The following is a 20,697-nucleotide window of genomic DNA, read 5'->3' as shown; positions in this document are numbered from 1 at the left end:
ACAAGATTAGAAATTTCTTTCCAAAATCGCTTCTCACAACTTAACTCTTTTCTCCCCCCCTTGGGCTTAAACTATTTTCTCAGAGTGGTGTCATTGTTTATAGAATTTTTAGGCAGCGTGTCCTTTGAGATGGAATTCTTGTCAAGGTGGTGGGGTGGATGACATAGCATAGATAATGATATAATTACTATAAAATGAGTCAAATCCCAGAGGACAGGTCTTTCCCATTTTCAATCTTAAATAGTGTTACCGCTTAGGTTAAATCATAAATCAGGTATTTATAACATGAGACATTTCTAATATAACATATGACCTTGAAAATGATGTATATAAGCAAAAACTCTGGGGACTGTAACCAAATTAAGAACTACTCTTCTTAAGAAACGATCTTTAGTATTACAGTAATAAAAGGAAAATACGTTCAGTGAATACTCCATTTTTCTAAAATAAAGCTAAGCAAAAGAAGCAGGCAACAGTCATCTAATCACTTCTGTGTCTTCAGTTCAGTCTCTGGGCAACTCAACTATCCATCCACCCCTTCTTATCCATCCACCCTTTTCCTCATCTCAGGAAGGGGATGGAAAACACAGGCTAAATCTCAAGATAACACAAAGTGAATGAACCTATTGACTCAGGCTTTTCTAGCAATAAAGGACACCTTTGGAAGCTGCAATGTTTTAAACCATTAACTACTAGTTAGGTACAAAGTTGAGTCCAGTGAATACTGGCTTCCACATAATTTGAACTTGAAAAGTGCTAGGGGACACAGTGTATTGTCTGTGTGTATGTAGACATAACAAAGCTATTTTCATGCACAGTCCTGGCAGCAGGCCCGTGGTAACTGCTCTGTGGGTCTGGTTACAATTATTTCACTATAGGGAATAGTCCAGGACAGTACATCCCTTCTCTGTCCGCTCGGCCTCAAGTGGCAATGTGTGCTGTTTTTACCTCACGAACCTCCTTTTTCAGCTCTCCTCCCTGATTACAGTTTAAGTCTCCCCACCCTCCTCATGCTATATATCCCAACCCTCCATGCCAGAAATCTCAGCTAAATTCTAAGCCCAAACTACAACATTCTAGAAGCTTCTACAACATTCTAAAAGCTCTAAGAGCATGGGGGAAAAGGGAGTGTGTGTTAACTCCATCCTCACTCTTGGAATCACAGAGAATCTGGGCAAACATACCTGTATTGTGCATGTGCTTCTGAAGTCCTACTTGAAATCAGTAAAACTCCCCTACAAGGAAAGAGTGGATAGATTCTCTATTTTACCTCAACAACCATTTGTCTCCCCGCCCACTGCAGCATTTCGTACAGGGGAATGTGGCCTTTGGGAGTATTTTTAATGGAACATTTTTACTGAAATGTGTTTTTAATTAAAACAAAACAAAGAAGATAAGAAGAGTGTACCAGATATCAGGCCTAAGACGCTAACCCCAATATTTAGAAATGTTTACGTCTATCGAATCCTTCTTATGTGGTCTCCTCCCTGCAAGACGGTCAGGTCTAGATCTTTGAAGCCCCTCAATTAGTTACTTTAACTCAACTTGCTAAAAACTTCAGGCCCCATCTCAACTGTCCCAGGTATTAATTTCTCACAATTGCTGAATCTCAAATATTTGGAGCATTTCCTCATATTTTTTTCCCCCTGCATCGGAAACATACTTGGTAAGACAGAGATTATAATGAAAGGGAGAGCATACCCATAGAGTGGTTGACCATTGGTAAGTGCATAACATTTATATAGATGGACCTTTCGGTTGATAAGAAATACAGATGGTGAGTTTAATTTCCGGAGAAAAGAATTTCCAGGATGGTTCTTCTGAAATCAACAGCGTATGGTGTGAATCATCTTGTAGTGCAACACGTCTTTAATTCTTCACACATTGACCTTTCCATGTCTCACGTTATCCCTTCCACTAAAGATCAAAGGTAGAGGGGCTTCTCTTGGAAGCTCAGGGAGGGAATAACATCATGTCTCTATTCTCCCCAAGGTCAGCCCAGTTCTAAGGGATCATAAGTAAACTGGGTAAGGAATGAGCTGAGGTCACGTGGGGAGAAGTCACTAATCGCTACCGGCTAGAGGCACTAAGAGGTAAAAATGGCGAATATCTGAAATTGAACACTTCTGTTCATTTCCCTCGTACAAAAAATAAGAAGGTTGGACTAGATGGGCTGATCTAATGTTTGTATGGAATTGACCTTCTGCAAAACATTGTGCTTAGATGTCACGAAGGATGTAAGAGTATCACGGCGCCAGTGTTCCAAGCTGGATCGTGGAGGTGGGCCATTTCTATTTTCAGCCAAATCCGGCACACTCCACAACCTTTCCCCCCAGACTGATTTCATTGGCTTTCTTAAATAGCTTGTGCATCCATGTTAGTGTACATTTGCCTCCCTTTGAAGGCAACTGACATTTTTTACAAATATTTGAAATATGCCCTGCTTAATTCACTTAGCATCTAGCGTGATGCTTTAGAATATTATTATTATTTTTTTTTTTAGTGTACTAGATATTTGTTATACACAAATATAAAGGCAGGAATGTACAATCCTTAGTCTCCAGGAGTTTCGGCCTCACACTACAACGATAAATTAGCTAGTGCTATATTCTATCTATATAGGTCCTATAATCTGTATTCTACAAATACTTATAGGATATGTTCCAACAGGACATTTGAAATAGGAGAGAACAGGGAAATAATAAAATAAAATAGATGAGCCCACCTAGAGATGTGTGTATCGTACGCCCATCAAGTTGGCTAGGAAGCATACCAGAAGCAGGTGACATTCTGGGTATATTTTTAGCACCGAATGACAGCCCCCCCCCTTCAATTTGTTTATTTTCTGAGTTTAGGTGTAGCTCTGTTAGACGTTCTCAAAGGAAGGTATCCCTGAGGCTCCTGAGATACGAAATTGGAGGCAAATGCTCCCAGGTCACTTCAAACAAGGATGTGTGGAAGATTCTTTGCATCAGCACCCTCCTTTCTCCAAAGTCCTAAACAATTTTCAAAGTTTCTATCTGACTCAGTCCCTTTAACTGACCGTTCACTGTACAACATTTCTTGATTGCTAAGCATAGGCTACTCAGTTTACCAGTGAGAAACCATTTGCAACTCAAGGCCAAAAGGTGTCTTTGGTAAACTTAAATTTTGAATGTCCTGAGCTAATGCTGGTATTTAAACATAGGGAAGACTCTACTAAATTAGTTTCTCTTTGCTAACGCTTACAGCCTCCGGTCTGGGAAACTTCAGTAAAACAGAGTTTAAAAATCTGAAGAGTGTATTTTTATGAACGTCAATTATTGCCATTTTTACTTAATAAACCATTTTATAGGCAACATCATTTGCTGGCAACTTTCTTGTCTCTTCCCAACAGGGCTATGGTAACTGGCAATATATCCCAGCATTGAGATTGCGATGCCAAGCTCTTTCGACACGTGACCTGGCCTTCTCCTGTGCTGCTCACCTAAAACTGTTAGTCACGTTTCACTCTTTTCTTTAGGTAAGAAACCTGCTCCCGGGACGCGCATTTTACTTGAACTTGCTGAATTATGCCACACAAAAAGACATCACTTTAAGCAGCAACGGCCCAAATGATAATTAGTTCACCTATAATCACTGATTACATAGTCCCTGTTCACCCGGCTGAAAAACCAGAAGATTACTTCCAGATCCACAAAATCGACCTAATTGAAATATTAGAAACCTCTGAACTAATACATACAAAGAGTACCCCAACACAAAAACAGTGTCCTCTCCTGTGTTTTAAGATGACAGGATTTTCTCTTATTCTGAAATTGCTCCCGGTTTTTAGAAGGGTAAAACACTGACAGCTTTCTGCACCCAGGTGATACCTTGGGGAACAGGAGGAAACTGCCTTATTTACTAGAAAGGCAAAGTTTGTGATCAGACTGTCAGAAGCGCCTGTAGCGATGACGAGGCTCAAACTGAGGCAGAATAGGAAAAGGAGGCAGATTTTCGAGGGACTGAGAATCCTTCCAGTCTTGGGTGCAGTGTGCTTTTCCCCGAGGGTCTGGGGTATGCTACGGGGTCCTCTGTGGTAACACCTGTTCTTACACACCCTTAGGAAAAGGATGGCCTGGGGGTCTGTCCTATGAGCTCTCGCAGCAGTTAACTCAGGACCAAGCTTTGCTTGAGCTCAGATAAGAAATCTGCACACTTTGAGCTGATCTGTTTCTATGTTTTGTATCTTTTTTTTTTTTTTTTTTTTCTTTTCTCTTAGATTCCTAAGAAGGTTTTTTTGTTTGGGGTTGCGGGTAGGGAAGAAGCTCTGAGTGGAAGGGCGCAAGAAGAATCAAAATGGCAGACAGGCCAATGGTTGAAGTATCCTCCAGAGGAAGACTGTCCTACTGATGCCGACAAGCACCTGGGATGCATCGAAAGCAGGCTGCGGGGGAGGGAGGTCAGGAAGTGGCAGTTTTCCCTGAGTGATTGTAATCTAGATGGAATTGAATTGATTGATTGAATCTAGATTGATTGAATTGAATTGAATTGATTCAATCTAGATTGAAATCTGCCATTAGGAGAAATGACAATACCCCCTAGAGCACGGGGACAGCTGGGGCATGCTGGGAAATGGGGACGGCAGTCCCCACTGGCAGCTTTTTACCCCCAACACTCAGCCTCACCCTACTCCCTGACCTGAGCAGGCGATGCTTAGCTAGAGTGTTGGCTGTGCCCCGGGGCAATGCTGCCGCTTTCTCTTCTCCCTCCTTAGATCAGGCTTTTCAGCTTGTGAGAGGAAAGGTTGAATCTCCAAATACCCAAGTCCAAGACTTGCTGAAAAGCACGAGTAGATGAGGACATCCCCGGGGGGGGGGGGGGGGGTGTGGAGGCTGCTGAGTGGGTGAGGTGTGTTTGCAAGGCTTCGGCTTAGCTTTTGAACAACTGAAGCCTTGGCTTACTGTCATCCAAGCTCTGTGCTGTCATTTCTTAGTTCCAGATACTTTTGATACCATGCTGGAGGCCCACAGCTTGTTGATCCAGGTTTATCATCAACGTCTGACCCACTCTTTGAATACTCAGATGTCCCCCTCCTAACCTCCAGCATCACTTACGGGAAAAGATTGGCCCACTGAACGAGTTACGTGGAGTTACAAGGCAAGGTTTATCCAGAACATTTTATCTATCAGTCTATTTACCATCTACTTTGGCTCCATGATCAGACCGTACTGCTGACAATCTTCAATTAACAGTGGATCTTTCCACGTAGAGGCTGTCTGGCCCCCTGCCTCCCATCCGTCACAGTTGCGGCAAAAATTAATCTTTAAAAATGCTCAGAAGGCAAAGAGCGCGAAAACAGATGGAAGGCTTTCAGGGTGTTCCCAGCCCCAAGGCAAACTTAGCCAACCGAGTGCGCTGCTTGAGGCATAAAAGTGAGGATTCCCCACCTGAACTTAAATAGTGGTTACGAGAACTGTTGAAATATTAGTGGTACGGTAATATCCCAAGGAACGGAGTATCATGTATATCTGTAGCCACTGATACGGCGCTTAGTTACTAAGGGTGAGATGACAACCATTTCTGGAGGGGAATTAGGAAGTGCTCGATCAATTCCTGACTTTTTTCTAATTTACTATTTTGTGGGCAAATACCCCAGAATCGCAGGATGAAGCCAATATGCTTTTCAAAGATCCAATTAGCAGTCACCAACTGAAAAACAGGATACTTAGGGGCGCCTGGGGGGCTCACTCAGTTAAGCATCCGACTTCGGCTCAGCTCATGATCTCGCGGTTCGTGGGTTCGAGCCCCGCATCAGGCTCTGTGCTGACAGCTCAGAGCCTGGAGCCTCCTTCGGATTCTGTCTCTGTCTCTGCCTCTGTCTGTCTGTCTGTCTGTCTCTCTGTCTGTCTCTCTCTCTCTTTCTGCCCTCCCCTGGTTACACACTTGCTGTCTCAAAACTAAATAAATAAAACATTAGAGGAATAGACACCTAACAAGACACTTCTGTGGCCAGAACTGTCCGGTGAAAAGTTGTCAGGTGAGAATTTAATAAGGTAAGTGCAAGTTCTTTGCTCCACCCCAATTTTTAACACTTTAAAAGATACAACGCACTGCAATGATTCTTATTTAACCTCATCAAAAAGAAAGCAATACAGACACTCGTGTGAACTTGGATATCTCTCCACGTCAATTTTTGGCAAGGGGTCAACAAAAGGTATGGCACCCACTGTATGTTCTGAATGTTGGTGTCCCCACGAAATTCGTATGTTGAAACCTAATGCCCAGTGTGATGGCGTTAGGAGGTGCGGCCTTTGGGAGGTGTTTAGGTCATGAGGGTGGTGCCGTCACAAAGAGGAGACCTCGTAAGAGACCCCAGAGAGCTCCCTTGCCCCTTTTTTTCTGCCATGGGACCCGCCTAGGAAGTGGACCTTCCCCGGACACCCGATCGGCCAGTGTCTCGATTTTGGGCTTCCCAGCCTCCAGAAAAACGAGAAATAATTTTTGTTGTTTATGAGCTACTTCATTTACGGTATTTTGTTCTAGTGGTCTCAACAGACGAAGACAGCCCACATCCGAAGCTGTGTCCTTCTGCCCGTCTCGGGCTTTCCATGGCTTATATTTCACTCTTTCCATATGACATGAGGGCCCGACTGCCTTAACACAGGCTCTCTGCCTTAAAGAACGGGCAGCTACACACGTACTGAGACTGAGCGAGTACTGTTCTTACTGAAGGTCTCGTCATCATTCTTGTGTTCTTCTCCTGTCATCGGCTATTGCTCTCCGTCTGGGTACAACTAAATGGAAACATCATTCTATTCCTCCCTGGGACAGGGGTGCAAGGCTATTTCTGGAAAAACACTTACGTTCTTACTTCAGTTGCTTTTATGATCCTCTTGTAGGAGGGCATCAGAGTGCAGGCCCACAGACCCTTTTCTAAAATTCTTGGACCTGATGTATTTGGAATTTGACATTTTTTCAGATATGGCATCCGGAGCATAGGTTATACAAAACTTCCGGGGCGGGGTGCGGGGGTGGGGGGAGGCTCTGAGCCAGCACGTCAGAATCACATACGTTAATATTTGTATGGATTTTCACGATAAAGACAAACCACCTCAAGTCAGTTCAGGGCTTTGCCATCAAATGAGTTTTTGTGCCAAATTTGCAAAAGAGCTTCCAGTTTTCTTGGCATTTTGGGTTTTGACATTGAGGGTAAGAGCGTGTAGATCTGTACGAGGTTTTGAAAGAACTAAGATCCAGGATTCCCAAGAGTGGAGACAAATTTACGTTGGTTAAGACAGCAGAATCTGTTGGTGTTTTACAGACAGAGAGTGAGGCCTACAGCACAGAATCTAAGGGGCCTTTCAAGGGGATCTCTCAGACACAGAATTTGACCACGCGCAACAGGACTGAAGGTGGGTGGGTTGTTCTTGACCCTGAGCTTCATTCAGTCAAATGACCTTGACATAGTCTGTCCCCCAGAGGGAGCGCTATTGTCCTGGAATCCGAGCCGCCTGGCTGTTCTGCAGGGAAAGGGCCCCTGACTGTTCTGAGACCCACAGGAACATTCCCAGACTAGAATAAAAACCTCAACAAGGCAAGAGGGTTGGAGCCAACTGGCATGCCTACACCATGACTCCATAATAAAGTAATTACACAGTTTGATTTTTTAAGGATATAAAAACCAAAAAAAAAAAAAAAAAAAAAAAAAGAAAAAAAAAAAGAATTGCTTTTTTTTTTTTTTCCTTGATATCGGGGGAAAAAAATTCTTTTTAAAACCCTAGTCTTTGACGTTTGAAAGGTCGCATTTGGAAGATTCTGCTCTGGGTTGTTGTGCTAGGGATCATATAGTAGGGAATGGGTAAGTTGTCCTTGAGATGAGGGGTTGTCGCCAGCGGAGACAATAGGAAGCTAAAGGCTTACTTGGCTTCCAGGGCGAGGGCGATGATGCCCGCAGCCATGGGGGCCGAGGCCGAGGTCCCGGTGTGGTTGTCTGTACAGCGTTGCCTCAGATCTGTGGTAATCTGGAAGACAGCAATGAAACATTTAGGGAGCTGGGGTCAATGTGAGTCACGCACAAGTCGAAAGAAATTTACTCGTGAAAGTGGAACGGAGGGGTGCCGAAATGGTTGTTTTAAATGCCTCGTTTTGCACTCCTGACCATATCACTTCCAGAAGAGTCGCCTGTGTAAATCGGCTTTGCAAAGGGCAGCCTGTGGAAATGGGACTCCGCTTCCGTGAAAACCAGGGTCAGGACTACGGTGAGTCTTGGGCTCGGAACGCGGGGGTTATGCGAGTGTCCCCTTAAATTTTACCCCCAAACGCTCGCTTGCCTCACCCCAGACCCAGCTCTAGTTAAGACTAAAGCTCTTTCGTTACCCCAGCACTTTCATAAGCAGGTTATGTTGAACCGACAACCAAACACCGAGTTAGGCACTGGGAGCATAAAGGCACACGATCTGACCCCTGAACTCCCAGAACTGATGCCTTGGGCGAGCTGCAGGTTTTCTGTTTTGTTTTGTTTTGTGTTTTAATTTTGTTTTTAATGTTTATTTATTTTTGAGAGACAGACCATGAGCGGGGGAGGGGCAGAGAGAGAGGGAGAATCCAAAGCAGGTTCCAGGCTCCGAGCTGGCAGCACAGAGCCCAACGCGGGGCTCGAACTCACGAACTGCGAGATCGTGACCTGAGCCGAAGTCGGACGCTCAACGGACTGAGCCACCCAGGCGCCCCGAGCTGCAGGTTTTAAGCAAAGCCGAGCCCTGTCATGCAAGGAACACTGGTTTAAGACCTCCTCAGAGATTTCACGTGAATACTAAAAACACGGTTGAAGCCCGGGTGCTTGATGGGACAGCACTAAGTGCCTGCCTGTATGTCACAGAAGGAGATTAGCCATTTCTCCATTTTTTTAAAGCAGAATGTGAGACCTAGGTCATTGTTTTCCTCTTGGTTTGAATCTGGTTCACTTGAGCTGTGGCTGAATAACACGTCCACCAGCGAGAGCAGCGGCCCTCAACCTCTGTTTCAGGATCATCTCACTTAAGGGGGAAAACCATTAAACTGAGAGTCTCCGCGACAAGACAAATTAAACACTACGAGATACAGATTCTGCAAACCACCGAAATATCTACGATTTAAAAAATCCTCCCTCCCCCACGAGCATCCACTTCTGCCTCCTTGGGTCTCATATCACTCCTGCTGGGAACACACAAGGCTCACGAGATGAGCTGGTGATCTCCTTGCGGTTACTGGAGGACGGGGGTTAAGCTTTCTCTGGATCCAGACAAGGGTATTGCCTGTATTTTACAGACAGGGAAACTGAGGAGGAAGGTCATCAGAAAAGTGTGGCGGGATAAACGCGGCTGAAAACCAAGTCCTGCTTTTCTGAGATCCCCTTCCGATTGGCTGATTTGGAAAGAAATTTGATCTTCACAGGAAGGAAGTGCCATGTAACTCCTTAGAAATGAGCCCTCCCCTAAATATTTCCTCAGCGTCCCATGCGGATGTCTGGATGGACTATTTAATTACCTAGGATGGCTCTAGACTGACACGCGGGCTGAACTAGCTTCATCCAGGGTCATCGGTTCTCATGGTCTTTTCTTTGTTCCTTTGGACACTGTTAAGGTCGCCAGATGATCCATGCCAACAGGCACGGATACACACAAAGTGGCAGAATGAACAAAAATAATAGAACCATAGAGATGTGGTGGTGGAGGTCTAGACTCCCGACAGTCTATCTGGCAAGAAGGCGAGGTTTTCTCTCGATTAACAGACTTGATTAACCAGCCACCTTCCAAACCTCCACACCCGTCGCTTAGAGGATGTTTGGGTAAACAGAGCCCTTGCCCACTTCTGCCGAAGAAACTTTCTGGATTTTTAATTGTTGACTTTGTTATTGTTTACAAAATGTTTGTTTATTTTGAGAGCGAGTGAGCGAGCGAGTGAAGAGAGGGAGACAGAAAATCCCAAGCAGGCTCCACGCTGGCAGCACAGGGCACGACTTGGGGCTCGAAGTCACTAACCATGAGATCGTGACCTGTGCTAGAACCCAGAGTCGGATGCTTGACTGACTAAGCCGCACAGGCGCCCCTAATTGTTGGCTTTAAAATGTATTTCTTTGGCTTTTTGTTGGGGTAACAGACACATAACACCAATTTACCCTTTTAACAACTTTCAAGTGTCCAGTACAATATTGTTAACTATCTGCAGGCTGCCTTACGACAGATCTCTAGAACGTTATCGTTTATGAATAAAACTCCACCCGTTAAACAACTCTCCTTTGTCCCCTCCTCCAAGCCCGTGGTAACCACCATTCTACTTTCTGTTTCTATGAGTTTAACTACTCTAGGCACCTCCTATAAATGTAATTACACAGTATTTGTCTTTTTGCGTGTGCGTGACTGGCGTATCTCACGAAGAATAACGTCCTCGAGTCTCATCCATGTTGTAGTATCTGGCAGGATTTCCTTCGTCTCAGGCTGCACAATATTTCGTTGTATGTATTTGCCGCATTTTATTCATCCATCCATCAGCGGACATCTGGGCGGCTTCCGTCTCTCGGCTATTGTGCCCATGGGGCTGCAAATATCTCTTCACAATCCTGTTTTCAATTCTTTTGAATGTACAAGGAGAAGTGGGACTGCTGGATCATTGCAAAGGTATTTCTAATTTTTTTTAATGTTTATTTATTTTTGACAGAGAGAGAGGACAGAGGGCGAGCGAGGGAGGGGCAGAGAGACAGGGGGACACAGAGTCCGAAGCAGGCTCCAGGCTCTGAGCTGTCAGCACAGAGCCCGACGCGGGGCTCGAACCCACGAACCGTGAGATCATGACCTGAGCTGAAGTCTGGCTCTTAACCGACTGAGCCACCTAGGTGCCCAGCAAAGGTATTTCTAATTCATTTGAAATCGTGGGTAAATTTGCAGCCTGGTTTATCAAACACCCGGTCAGTAAGTCAAGGCATAAGGACCCCGGAGCAGTCTGTTCCCGAGTCTCCAGACATTCCGTTGTTGAGAGATGGCCCTGTGTTCTGCTCACTTCGCCTCCCCTTCATGGCCACGCTCCTTTGCCAGGTTTTCTTTTTTTTCAATGGCTTGTGCCTGGATTCAAGATTTTTCACGATGTCTTCCCACTTGGCTCATCTTGCTTATTCCTCAGCTGGATCAGACACTTTGGATGCACAGAAACAAATCCAGAATAAACACTCCAAGTGTGTGCAATGCTTTTCGGGCAGATAAAGAACCACCTCCGGCCAACCTCAAACGTGAACAATAAAAGCTTGATGACGTCGGGTCTGCCGTAGGAATATGCCTCATCCCCATACGGTCACCAGGTACGGACATACACGTTGCGGGCTTAAATGAAAAGCTGCTCCGTACTTTTCCACGCAAACACCAACCAAGCGTTAAACGCTCTCGGTGTGGGCAAGCGTGTGGAATATTCCACGTCGGCGTTGTGCTTTCATTCATTTAGGTTTTGCAATCACCTTAACTAAGTGAAACTTGAGTGGTGAGAGACAGTGAAAAGGGGTGGAGCAGGGAGGTGACGGGGAGGAAGGGTAAAAGGAATGGAGAGAAAAGAAACGAAAACAGCCTCACTCCTTCGCATCCCCGCTTTAAGGGGAAATTCCAGCTGGGTCATTTCAAGAGGAAGTGACTGTCAGTGGTGGAAATATTTAGGTGTAAATTACCACAAAGATCTGAGGCAGGGTTTTCGTCATTAAGAGAAGCCAGAGTATCAGGGAATTTTTGTGTCTATCTTTAGAAAGAAAAGGCAAGGACCACCAAGGAGCATGCGATCTTGAAGAAAAATGATGTCCCGAAAACTGGAACCACATGGGGCAACCCCATTAAGCACAACACACGCACGCAAGATCTGACGGTGTGATTTCAAGGAAGCGTGGCGTGGAACAGTAGGCCCACATCACGGAGCAAGGAGTCCAGAGGGTTCTGTATGTGAAAACGGAACAAGAAAGCTCTTTCCGTTCGGACTCCATTTTAAAAACTGTCTCAAAATTGGGTTTCAATCCCGGTGGCCCATCTTGCACACTTCAAGCTCTCTCAGTTCGCTACCCAAATCAGAAACAGAATTTTCCTCCACGGAACTTCTCTGATCGCTCGAGAAAATATCCTTTCTGTCCGTCAGAGTGAGGCAAACAGAAGACGACCCCAGGCCTCGAGCCAGATCAAAGCTGTCCCGGTCAGCAAATTAGATGTTCAGCCTGTCTCATGGATGAGTTGCAGATGGTTTTTTGGACCCCGCCAAGCTAGGGATTGTCATCTTTATTTGGTGCGAAGGGGTGGGTGTTGTTCAGGTCCAGTCACGCTTCCTTCCGAGCAGAACCACGACTTTTTCTCATCGTAAGCTCTTATTTCCCATTATTTCACATTTCATTAGTTGGGCTGATTGGGTCTTTTATTCCAGCCTGTTGAGGAAATTCTCCAGGGAATCTCAGTTCTGATTGACTTTGGCCACGAGTGACAAGCCTTAATAGCAGCCCTGCAGTGAAGAGTTTCTATCTCCCTGATATCTCGCGATCTGTTTTATTCTGAAGGTGCCATATTGTCTCCTATCTGGGAAAAGAGCAACCGAACAGATATTTTTGAAACACGAAACGATCCTACTGTCTGTTAGGTTGAATTTGTGTCTGGTGTGGATTTTGATTTGGATCAGAAACGTGCCAGAAAAGCTGTTTCAAACACAGCCATGGGGGGAATAAAGGCAGAAAATAAATCTTCGATGTGTCAGTGAATAGAATAGAAGAAGCCGATTTATTAAGCACAGCAAAATACAAGGGAATTGAGGGCCAATTAGTGCTTTCTGTGTTCACCGAAGTCTGGTATAAAATTCAATCATGACTGACGAGGCCACACAGAATTCCAGTCCTGTGTTGCCACGGGAATCTGTAAATGCAAGTGCAAACGCGAGGCTTTGCCTACAAACGTGAGGTTGTTATCACTGGAGGAAGATGCCATCTTAGATGATTTTTGATGCCTCCCAAGTGTCCAGCTTGGTTCTAGGTATAGAGCGGAAGCACAGCATTCACTGGCCAAGTTGAATCACTAACATCAAGCTCCCGTATACTCGTTTTGTTCTATAAACTCCCCCAATTATCAGGAAAGGCTTCAAGGTTGCTCCTTTGTCGCCTCTCCAGATAAAAACTCACATAAGCTCACGAGCAACCTACAAAGGGTATGAGTGTCTATGCGTATATATAGCCCAGGGGCTAAAAGTACAGCTGTTCCTTACAACTACTGTCGCCACCACAGGCTGGACTGCTTCTCAAACGACCGCCTCAAGCAGCTTGCGGCACGTGAGACAACACACAATAGGCGTTTCTGGGTGTGCACGCTCGCGTGTGTGCATACGGCTACGTCGAAACCCACAGGAACTCTGCACGCAAGATACACTATTAACTAAGGAAATGAAGGCTCAGGCTAACCTGCCTAAGGACATGTGGCAGCTATTACAGAGCGGGGTAAGCGGTGACGGTTAAATCCTGAAATGGCAGCAAAAGAAAAAAGCTGAGTTATCGGGTAGAGTCATCCGCGAGAGCCAAGGTGGCCCTTCGAGGCCACCACCGGCCATGGCAGCGGACTTGGCCTTGAGATCCAGCCCAAGTCGGCAAGTGGGTATCGACCTTCTCCTGCCGGCCACCATCGAGATCGGAACTTTTCAGGAGCAAATTTCATTTCCTCTTTTTAACATTCTCAAGAGACTGTGTATCAAGCTTCCAAACAAACTAAACACATCTGGATTTGCCAGTCTTCTGCTTGAAAAAGGATGCCGTTTCTCGAGCCAAAAGAAGAAACAGGGAGATGACAGAAATCAACCCCATTGTGAATGGTGACTGTACCTGAATAATGATTTGGGTGGCGGGGGAGGGTGGGGGCGGGGAGCAGGATGTTTCTGTAAGAAGAGAAAATCTGTAGCTGCTTAGGAACATGAAAAGCAATAAGACAATTCCTCCACGTGGAATTGGTCACTCAGTCCAACCTGAGATACCCCGGGGGGGCAAGTTTGTTGGGAACACAAATAAATAACATGACATCAGGAATGGGCTGAGCAGAGCCTATGTACTCTAACCCTTGGCTCACAAGACCCCTCCCAGGAGGAACAGGATCAAGGCCATATTCCAATCTCTAAGACAAATGACCAGAGGAAAAAGGGCAAAGGTTGAATGAGTCCCAAAAGAAGGAGATCATTTAACGATGGGAGGGACTGGGGAGAGAGGGAAGCTTTATTTCCAAATCAGAACTTGGGAGACATTTCAGGAGGCAGTGAAGGGTTTTAGATGGGATCTTTAGTGCTCTTGGACACTAAGAAAGGTAGCACGCACGCCTTTACGGCAAGATTCCTGTGGGCAATTTCAGATGCGAAATACATTATTGCCAAATGCCTTTGCCTTTTACCAACCTACCAGAAGGAGTTTTTCTTAAAGAAACAGAGCATTTCCCTGTCTTCCTGTGGCTGCGTAAACAATCCTTGCCGCTCCCATCCTTCCCAGCGTCTGATAGTGATTTATGCATGCATATTTACTAAGCTCAGGCTCTGGGAAGGAACAAGACAAAATCTTCGACCTCACGTAGTTTCCAATCTACTGCAAAACAGGCAGTCAGTAAGAAAAAGTGTAATACATTAAGCAGCTTTATGGACACGAGGAAGAAAATTGAACAAGATAAAAGGGACTGGGGGAGGGGAACAAGAAAAACCTTCTCCCTGGGGTGAAATTCATTAGCACAAATGAAGTGCTATCTGGCGGTACCGGGCCTTAACAGAGGACACTTGTGACAAGAGGGAGAGCCCTCGCTTGAACGTCACGCGGAAAGCATATTCTGGACGAGCTCCGGGCTGACACAGGGGACCAGCGACTCGGATTGGCAAAGAGCTTTAGGTTTTTGCAAGAGTACTGATTGTTTTAGGGGATTATCAGGAGGTCTTAGGACGTGAAAATCAAAATAAATCACCGGGAGTGAAAAATAATGGATACCTATGTGTTCTAAAGATACGTATTTTTTTTTTTTTTATCACTAAGAAAAGAACCCCAAACAGGTGAGAGCAGCACCGTGCTTTCAGACAGCCCCATGGTGGGTGCCCTTGAGAAGTCTCCAGAGCGTGACAGACCCTGGTTACAAGATGGCGTCTGTCCCCACTTTGGTGGGAATCCAGGCTCCATCACGTACTGCCTAAGTTTCTGTCAACCTTTCAAGCATTAGTTTTCTCATCTGTAAAGTGAGGACGGTTCCTGGTGCTCCTGTGTAGAGTTCTGAGGGTACTATGAGACCATGCATTTAATGCACGCCCAGTACCTGGCACTAATTAGAAGGATAAAGAAAAAATGCCATATTTATGGCATGTTACTATAACTGTGAACTTATTACCTATTTGGCACGGAAAAAGCAGCATGCGATATTGTTAATAAAAACGTATTAGTTGATAATGTGGCTTTATAATAATCAGTCATTTCAACTGATTTCTGTTGAGCTTACAGGGGAGTTTCTTACGGTAGTAATCTTGCTATTCTGGACGCTTCACGTGCTGTAATATGATATAAAACCATTACCAATCTGAATCGATTAAAGCATGAATGAAATACCGAGGTCCACAACTGTACCAACAGTAGTGGTGGGAAACCAAGGGACAGAGATGTGGCCGATCTGAAACCCAGGGCCAGGTTCTCCTGCTTGCAAAACATTCTGTTGGGGACAAGTCAAATTTATTGAACAAAAGTGCTTTTCCTGAAGCAGAGCGATCCTTCCTCTCTCCTGAATCCTTAGCATCTGCCTGGTTCAAAGCACAACGGGGCTCTACAGACAAGAAATGACAACAGTGCTCTCCTGAAGAAGCCGCAAATGGCACAAGGAAATGAATGGCCCAGGGAGGAGAGCCCCAGAACAAAGGGGGGACAGTCACCACCATTCCTGCAACACTCAATCACAATGCCATTGACAGGAAGTGGGCACCTCTGAGGGCCCACCGGCGTTTGGTTCAAAGCCTGGTAAAGAAAAGGTCCCAGGCACGTCGCAGGATTATTTGTCATTCTGACATCTAGAAGGAAAAGGGGTCAGCTGGACCATAAAAGGCCGGTGTTGTTGCTAACTCTACTCATGTTCAAACTGTTAACACGTTCACGATCAAAGTGCCTTTCTTCGGGGGGCGGGGGGTACAGATTGCAGTGTTGAGGGTCACTGAGCCACTGAGAGATGGGTCTAAGGCTGGAGACTCGAACTTGAAACAGCTCCCAAATTCCTCTACAGTTTACGGTAATTTGCAGATTCGGGCAATATAAAAGAGATTCTAAGAACGGGATGGAGAAAAATTACTAATAAATTGTTGCTACGAAAATGGGAGAAAGAGATTCAACAGAAGTGAGAAACAAATAGGTTACATATATCAAGGGAGTCAGTAAAGGTTTTGGTATCAGAAGCAGCAGTTAGGGAGAAAGTGTAGTCTATGGCTGAATGAATCCATCCGGTGAACGGATCATTCTGCCCGTCCCTGGGAGAATCCTAAATGATTGCCTGTCGTTGGGGGCGGGGGGTGGTCACAGCATCCACCATAGCATCACAGCATGATGAGGGGCTAGGAAGGTCAAGTCTAGGGAGTAAATCTCACGTAGAGATTTTGAGGTCTGTCCATCTTGCCTTCTCCCATCCAGGACCCAGAAAGCCTTTTCTTCTCCTTTGATATTTTGCCCACCGGGTTGTACATTTCTCTTAAGAAAGGCATTTATGGAACTTCATGGTACCCTCTCCATGGCAATCACCACACAAGGAAAACAGGAGTCGACGGGCATATTCACTTTGAAGCAATGGCAAATTTGCCTTCAGACTCGAGAGGTACAGAAAGAGAACTCTTATTCCAGAGAGTTCCATCAGGATTTTTATGGTGCAGAACTGACGGATGCCACTTAGTTTTAGTGGACCTTGACCGTGAGTTCTGAGAGACAAGCAAATTTGAGAGCAAAAGGGGCACTCCTGGATTATAACATTTTCATAATGAAGGTAAAAAATCACGGAACGTCACTTTCCCATTAAGAAAGCCGGGAAACTGTGGTACTTGTCATCTCTGGGTTTTCTCCTTTTCTATTTTACTTTGTATTGCAGGGTTATGTTTACTGATGAATGTTGGAGGTGCTTAAAGGTAGATTCATGTACATATTTTTTAACCCAGTTATTGTGGAGGAATTAAGGAAAACTAGGGGTAGAGGGGATATGGATATGGGTAGGCGATTTTTATTTAAATCAATCTGAAAAATGTAACTAAAGAAGGTAGTGAAAAGTAGCTAAGGAATCACACATGAAAATTATATGATAACCAGGATAATCAAGAAGACCCAAATGGATGTAGATGGAGAATTCCACGAAGGGAGTGCTGTGTTTCCTCCCTGTGTAATCAGATGCGACCCAAATTTGCATGAATCTACAAGACCTGAGAGAAGGGTCTTCGCTAAATGCTAAAAAATGTCAAGTGAAGCAGCTTAGATTCACTTTAGAGAGACAAATCCTGAGACAGTTTACAAAACTATCATCAAGAAAAGAGCAAAATGCAAAGGTGTTTGAAATTTAGAACCAGAGGCACGGCGCTGGGCACCCCAAAAGTCAGAACTTCCTTGGGCGTCAGTGGTTCAAGGAGTATGCAAAGCCCTTTTTATTTACTTCTTCATCATCTTTGTGATAATAATGCCATAAACCATGCAATATTAAGTGCTCACCTTTTACAGATGAGGCTTGTTGAGACAGAAACATTAAGTAATGTGTCTAACGTTACCCAGCTATAGTAAATGGTTCAACAGTGAACAAAACCCAAGCAGGCTGGTCCTGCAACCTGAACTCTCAATCAGTTCTCTGTCTGCACGGAGAGCAGGGCACGCGGGTAAGCGGGCGATCACGTAGGACTTCTGTGCTCTTCATTCAGGCGAGCTGGTGCCTCAGTAGTAGAAAAGCACCTTTTGATCGGTTTAGTTCCCACGGAATTAGTCAGACCCACTTTGAAACCGAAGCACTGAAGGTAAGTTTCAAAGGCAGTATGGGGACAGAGGGATAAGGCAAGTAGGCTGAGTGTCGGAACTGGTCTCTTCTCTACCACTAACTCGCAAGGTCCAAGTGGACTGCTCATTTGTCTTCAATAAAACTAAAGCTTACTCACGTCTAAGACCACATCAAATGCTGGAACCGAATGGCCCAGATAAGCACTTCCAATAACAGAATCACGAAACTTACAAATATGTGTATTGCGTCAGCAGCTAATTTCCATATATTACTTGCCTATTTCCATGAATTACTTTTGCGTATAAGTTTATGGTTCCTCCTTTGTATTTCTTTTTTTTTAATTTTTACGTTTATTTAGAGAGAGACAGAGAGACGCAGAACGTGAGCAGGGGAGGGACAGAGAGAGAGGGAGACACAGAATCCGAAGCAGGCTCCAGGCTCTGAGCTGTCAGCACAGAGCCCGATGCAGGGCTCGAACTCATGAACCGCGGGATCATGACCTGAGCCAAAGTCAGACGCTTAACCGACTGAGCCACCCTGGCGCCCCTTTCCTCTGTATTTCGTAGTGAAAGATAAATGAATAAATCATGACATGCAAATGCCACGTACTATTTTCTTATCGTAAGACTCTCCACTGCTGTAGGTGGTGGCCAATGTGGACGAACACTCTTCCAGGTACCAAGGCTTCTTCCCACTCTCAGCTGTGCTGCTGATGGAGATTGTGTAGATGCTGTTGGTGTAGCCGTCACAGGAACAGTGGTCTTTGCTCCTTCCACCATTTCCTGAGGCCCAGACAAAAACAGAGCCGAGGCCTCTCCGCCCCTGTTCGCAAACAGAAAAAGTTACATGATGGAAAATACAGATCACAGGCTCTACATGGAGAGAAGGTCAAAATCAACAGGCACCATCAAATATCTGCAGGAGGGCTATGATACTCTTTTCATAATATGCTGGATTTAAGCTGTTTCTTGAGGTGAGAGGAGCTGCTTTTGGGAACTAAAATAATGTGTATGTAATGTCTAGCTTGGTGACTGACTACAGAGAATAATCCTGTATTGCTTATTTGAAAGTTGCTAAGAGGGCAGATCTTAAAAGTTCTCATTACTAGGACAAAAAAAAAAATGTAGCCATGCCTGGTGATGGATGTTAACGAGACTCACTGTGGTGCTCATTTTACAATATATACACACATCAAAGCATTATTTTGTACACTTGAAACTAATACAATGTTATAGGTCAATTACACCCCAATTAAAAAAAAATCTAACATAAAAAAAAAAAAATCTGGGGCGCCTGGGTGGCGCAGTCAGTTAAGCGTCCGACTTCAGCCAGGTCACGATCTCGCGGTCCGTGAGTTCGAGCCCCGCGTCAGGCTCTGGGCTGATGGCTCAGAGCCTGGAGCCTGTTTCCGATTCTGTGTCTCCCTCTCTCTCTGCCCCTCCCCCGTTCATGCTCTGTCTCTCTCTGTCCCAAAAATAAATAAAAAAAAAAAAAAAAAAAAAAAAGTTGAAAAAAAAAAATCTAACATAATCCCTTTCAGAAAGCCAACTGGTGCAGCCACTCTGGAAAACAGTACGGAGTTTCCTCAAAAAATTAACAATAGAGTTACACTATGACCCAGCAACTGCGCTACTAGGTATTTATCCAAAGGATACAGAAATGCTGGTTCGAAGGGGCACATGCACCCCCATGTTTATAGCAGCACTATCGACAATAGCCAAAGTATGGAAAGAGCCCAAATGTCCAGCGACTGACGAATGGATAAAGATGTGGTATATACGTCCAATGGAATATTACTTGGGGATCAAAAAGAATGAAATCTTGTCATTGGCAACAACACGGATGGAACTAGAATGTATTACGCTAAGCAAAATAAGTCAGTCAGAGAAAGATAAATACCATATGATCTCATTCATATGTGGAATGTAAGATACAAAACAGATGAACATGGGGGAAGGGAAGGAAAGGAAAAATAAGATACAAACAGAGAGGGAGACAAATCATAAGAGGCTCCTGAACACAGAGAACAAACTGAGGGTTGGTGGAGGGGAGGTGGTGGGGGGTTGAGCTAAATGGGGGATGGGCATTAAGGAGGGCACTTGTTAGGATGAGCACCAGGTGTTCTATGTAAGTGATGAATCACTAAATCCTACCCCTGAAACTTTTAGGACACTATATGTTAACTAACTTGGATTTAAATTGAAATAAATAAAATAAAATAATCCGTTTCACGTGATACACTCACAGACGTAACAAGAGCACCAGTGATGACAATAACACGGCTAACGTTCATTAGGTACCCACCACGGACCAGGCACATTTATAATTGTTTTACGTGAATCAGACCGAACTCTTCGAACAACACTGTGAGAATGGTACAATCTTCGTCCCCATTGGATAGATGAAGAATTGAGCTACAGAAGTTAAGAAATGTTCCCAAGGTCAGGAAGTGGAGGGACAAAATTGGCACCCAAAGAGCCAGACCCCAGAGTTGGACTACTGTTAGTCGTAACTACCACAGACATGTAATAGTGCTATACATCTTCACCCACATGAAACGGGTGCCATTATGCTCCCTCAGTTGACATCCGAGCGATATGACATGTGAAGAAGTTTTGTATGTACCCTGAGATCACGTCGCCAGTGAGCAGCAGAATTAGGGACTATGTGCCTTCCAGAGCTGTGCCTCCCCTATGTACGGCATGGGCGTTAATTATGAAGGATGTTAACGCATACTACCAGAAAT

At 44.8% G+C, this 20,697-nt stretch overlaps 1 protein-coding gene across 3 annotated transcripts in view; it reads right to left on the bottom strand.

Moving 5' to 3' along the window:
* PCSK5 (proprotein convertase subtilisin/kexin type 5) overlaps positions 1 to 20,697 on the bottom strand; it is a 444,612-nt gene that overhangs the window by 229,604 nt on the left and 194,311 nt on the right. For all 3 annotated transcript variants that reach the window (XM_053907817.1, XM_019463577.2, XM_019463578.2), the window contains exons 8-9: positions 18,561 to 18,773; positions 7,885 to 7,985 (exon numbers count right to left, since the gene is read on the bottom strand). In XM_053907817.1, coding sequence (XP_053763792.1) covers positions 7,885 to 7,985; positions 18,561 to 18,773 — 314 coding nt within the window. The remainder of the gene's footprint in view (positions 1 to 7,884; positions 7,986 to 18,560; positions 18,774 to 20,697) is intronic.

The sequence above is a fragment of the Panthera pardus genome, unplaced genomic scaffold, assembly GCF_024362965.1.
Source record: "Panthera pardus isolate Hobbes unplaced genomic scaffold, ASM2436296v1 HiC_scaffold_20, whole genome shotgun sequence".
Lineage (NCBI taxonomy): Eukaryota > Metazoa > Chordata > Mammalia > Carnivora > Felidae > Panthera > Panthera pardus.
The sequence above is the reverse complement of the archived record's forward strand: the minus strand, read 5'-3'. Positions and strand labels throughout refer to the sequence as shown.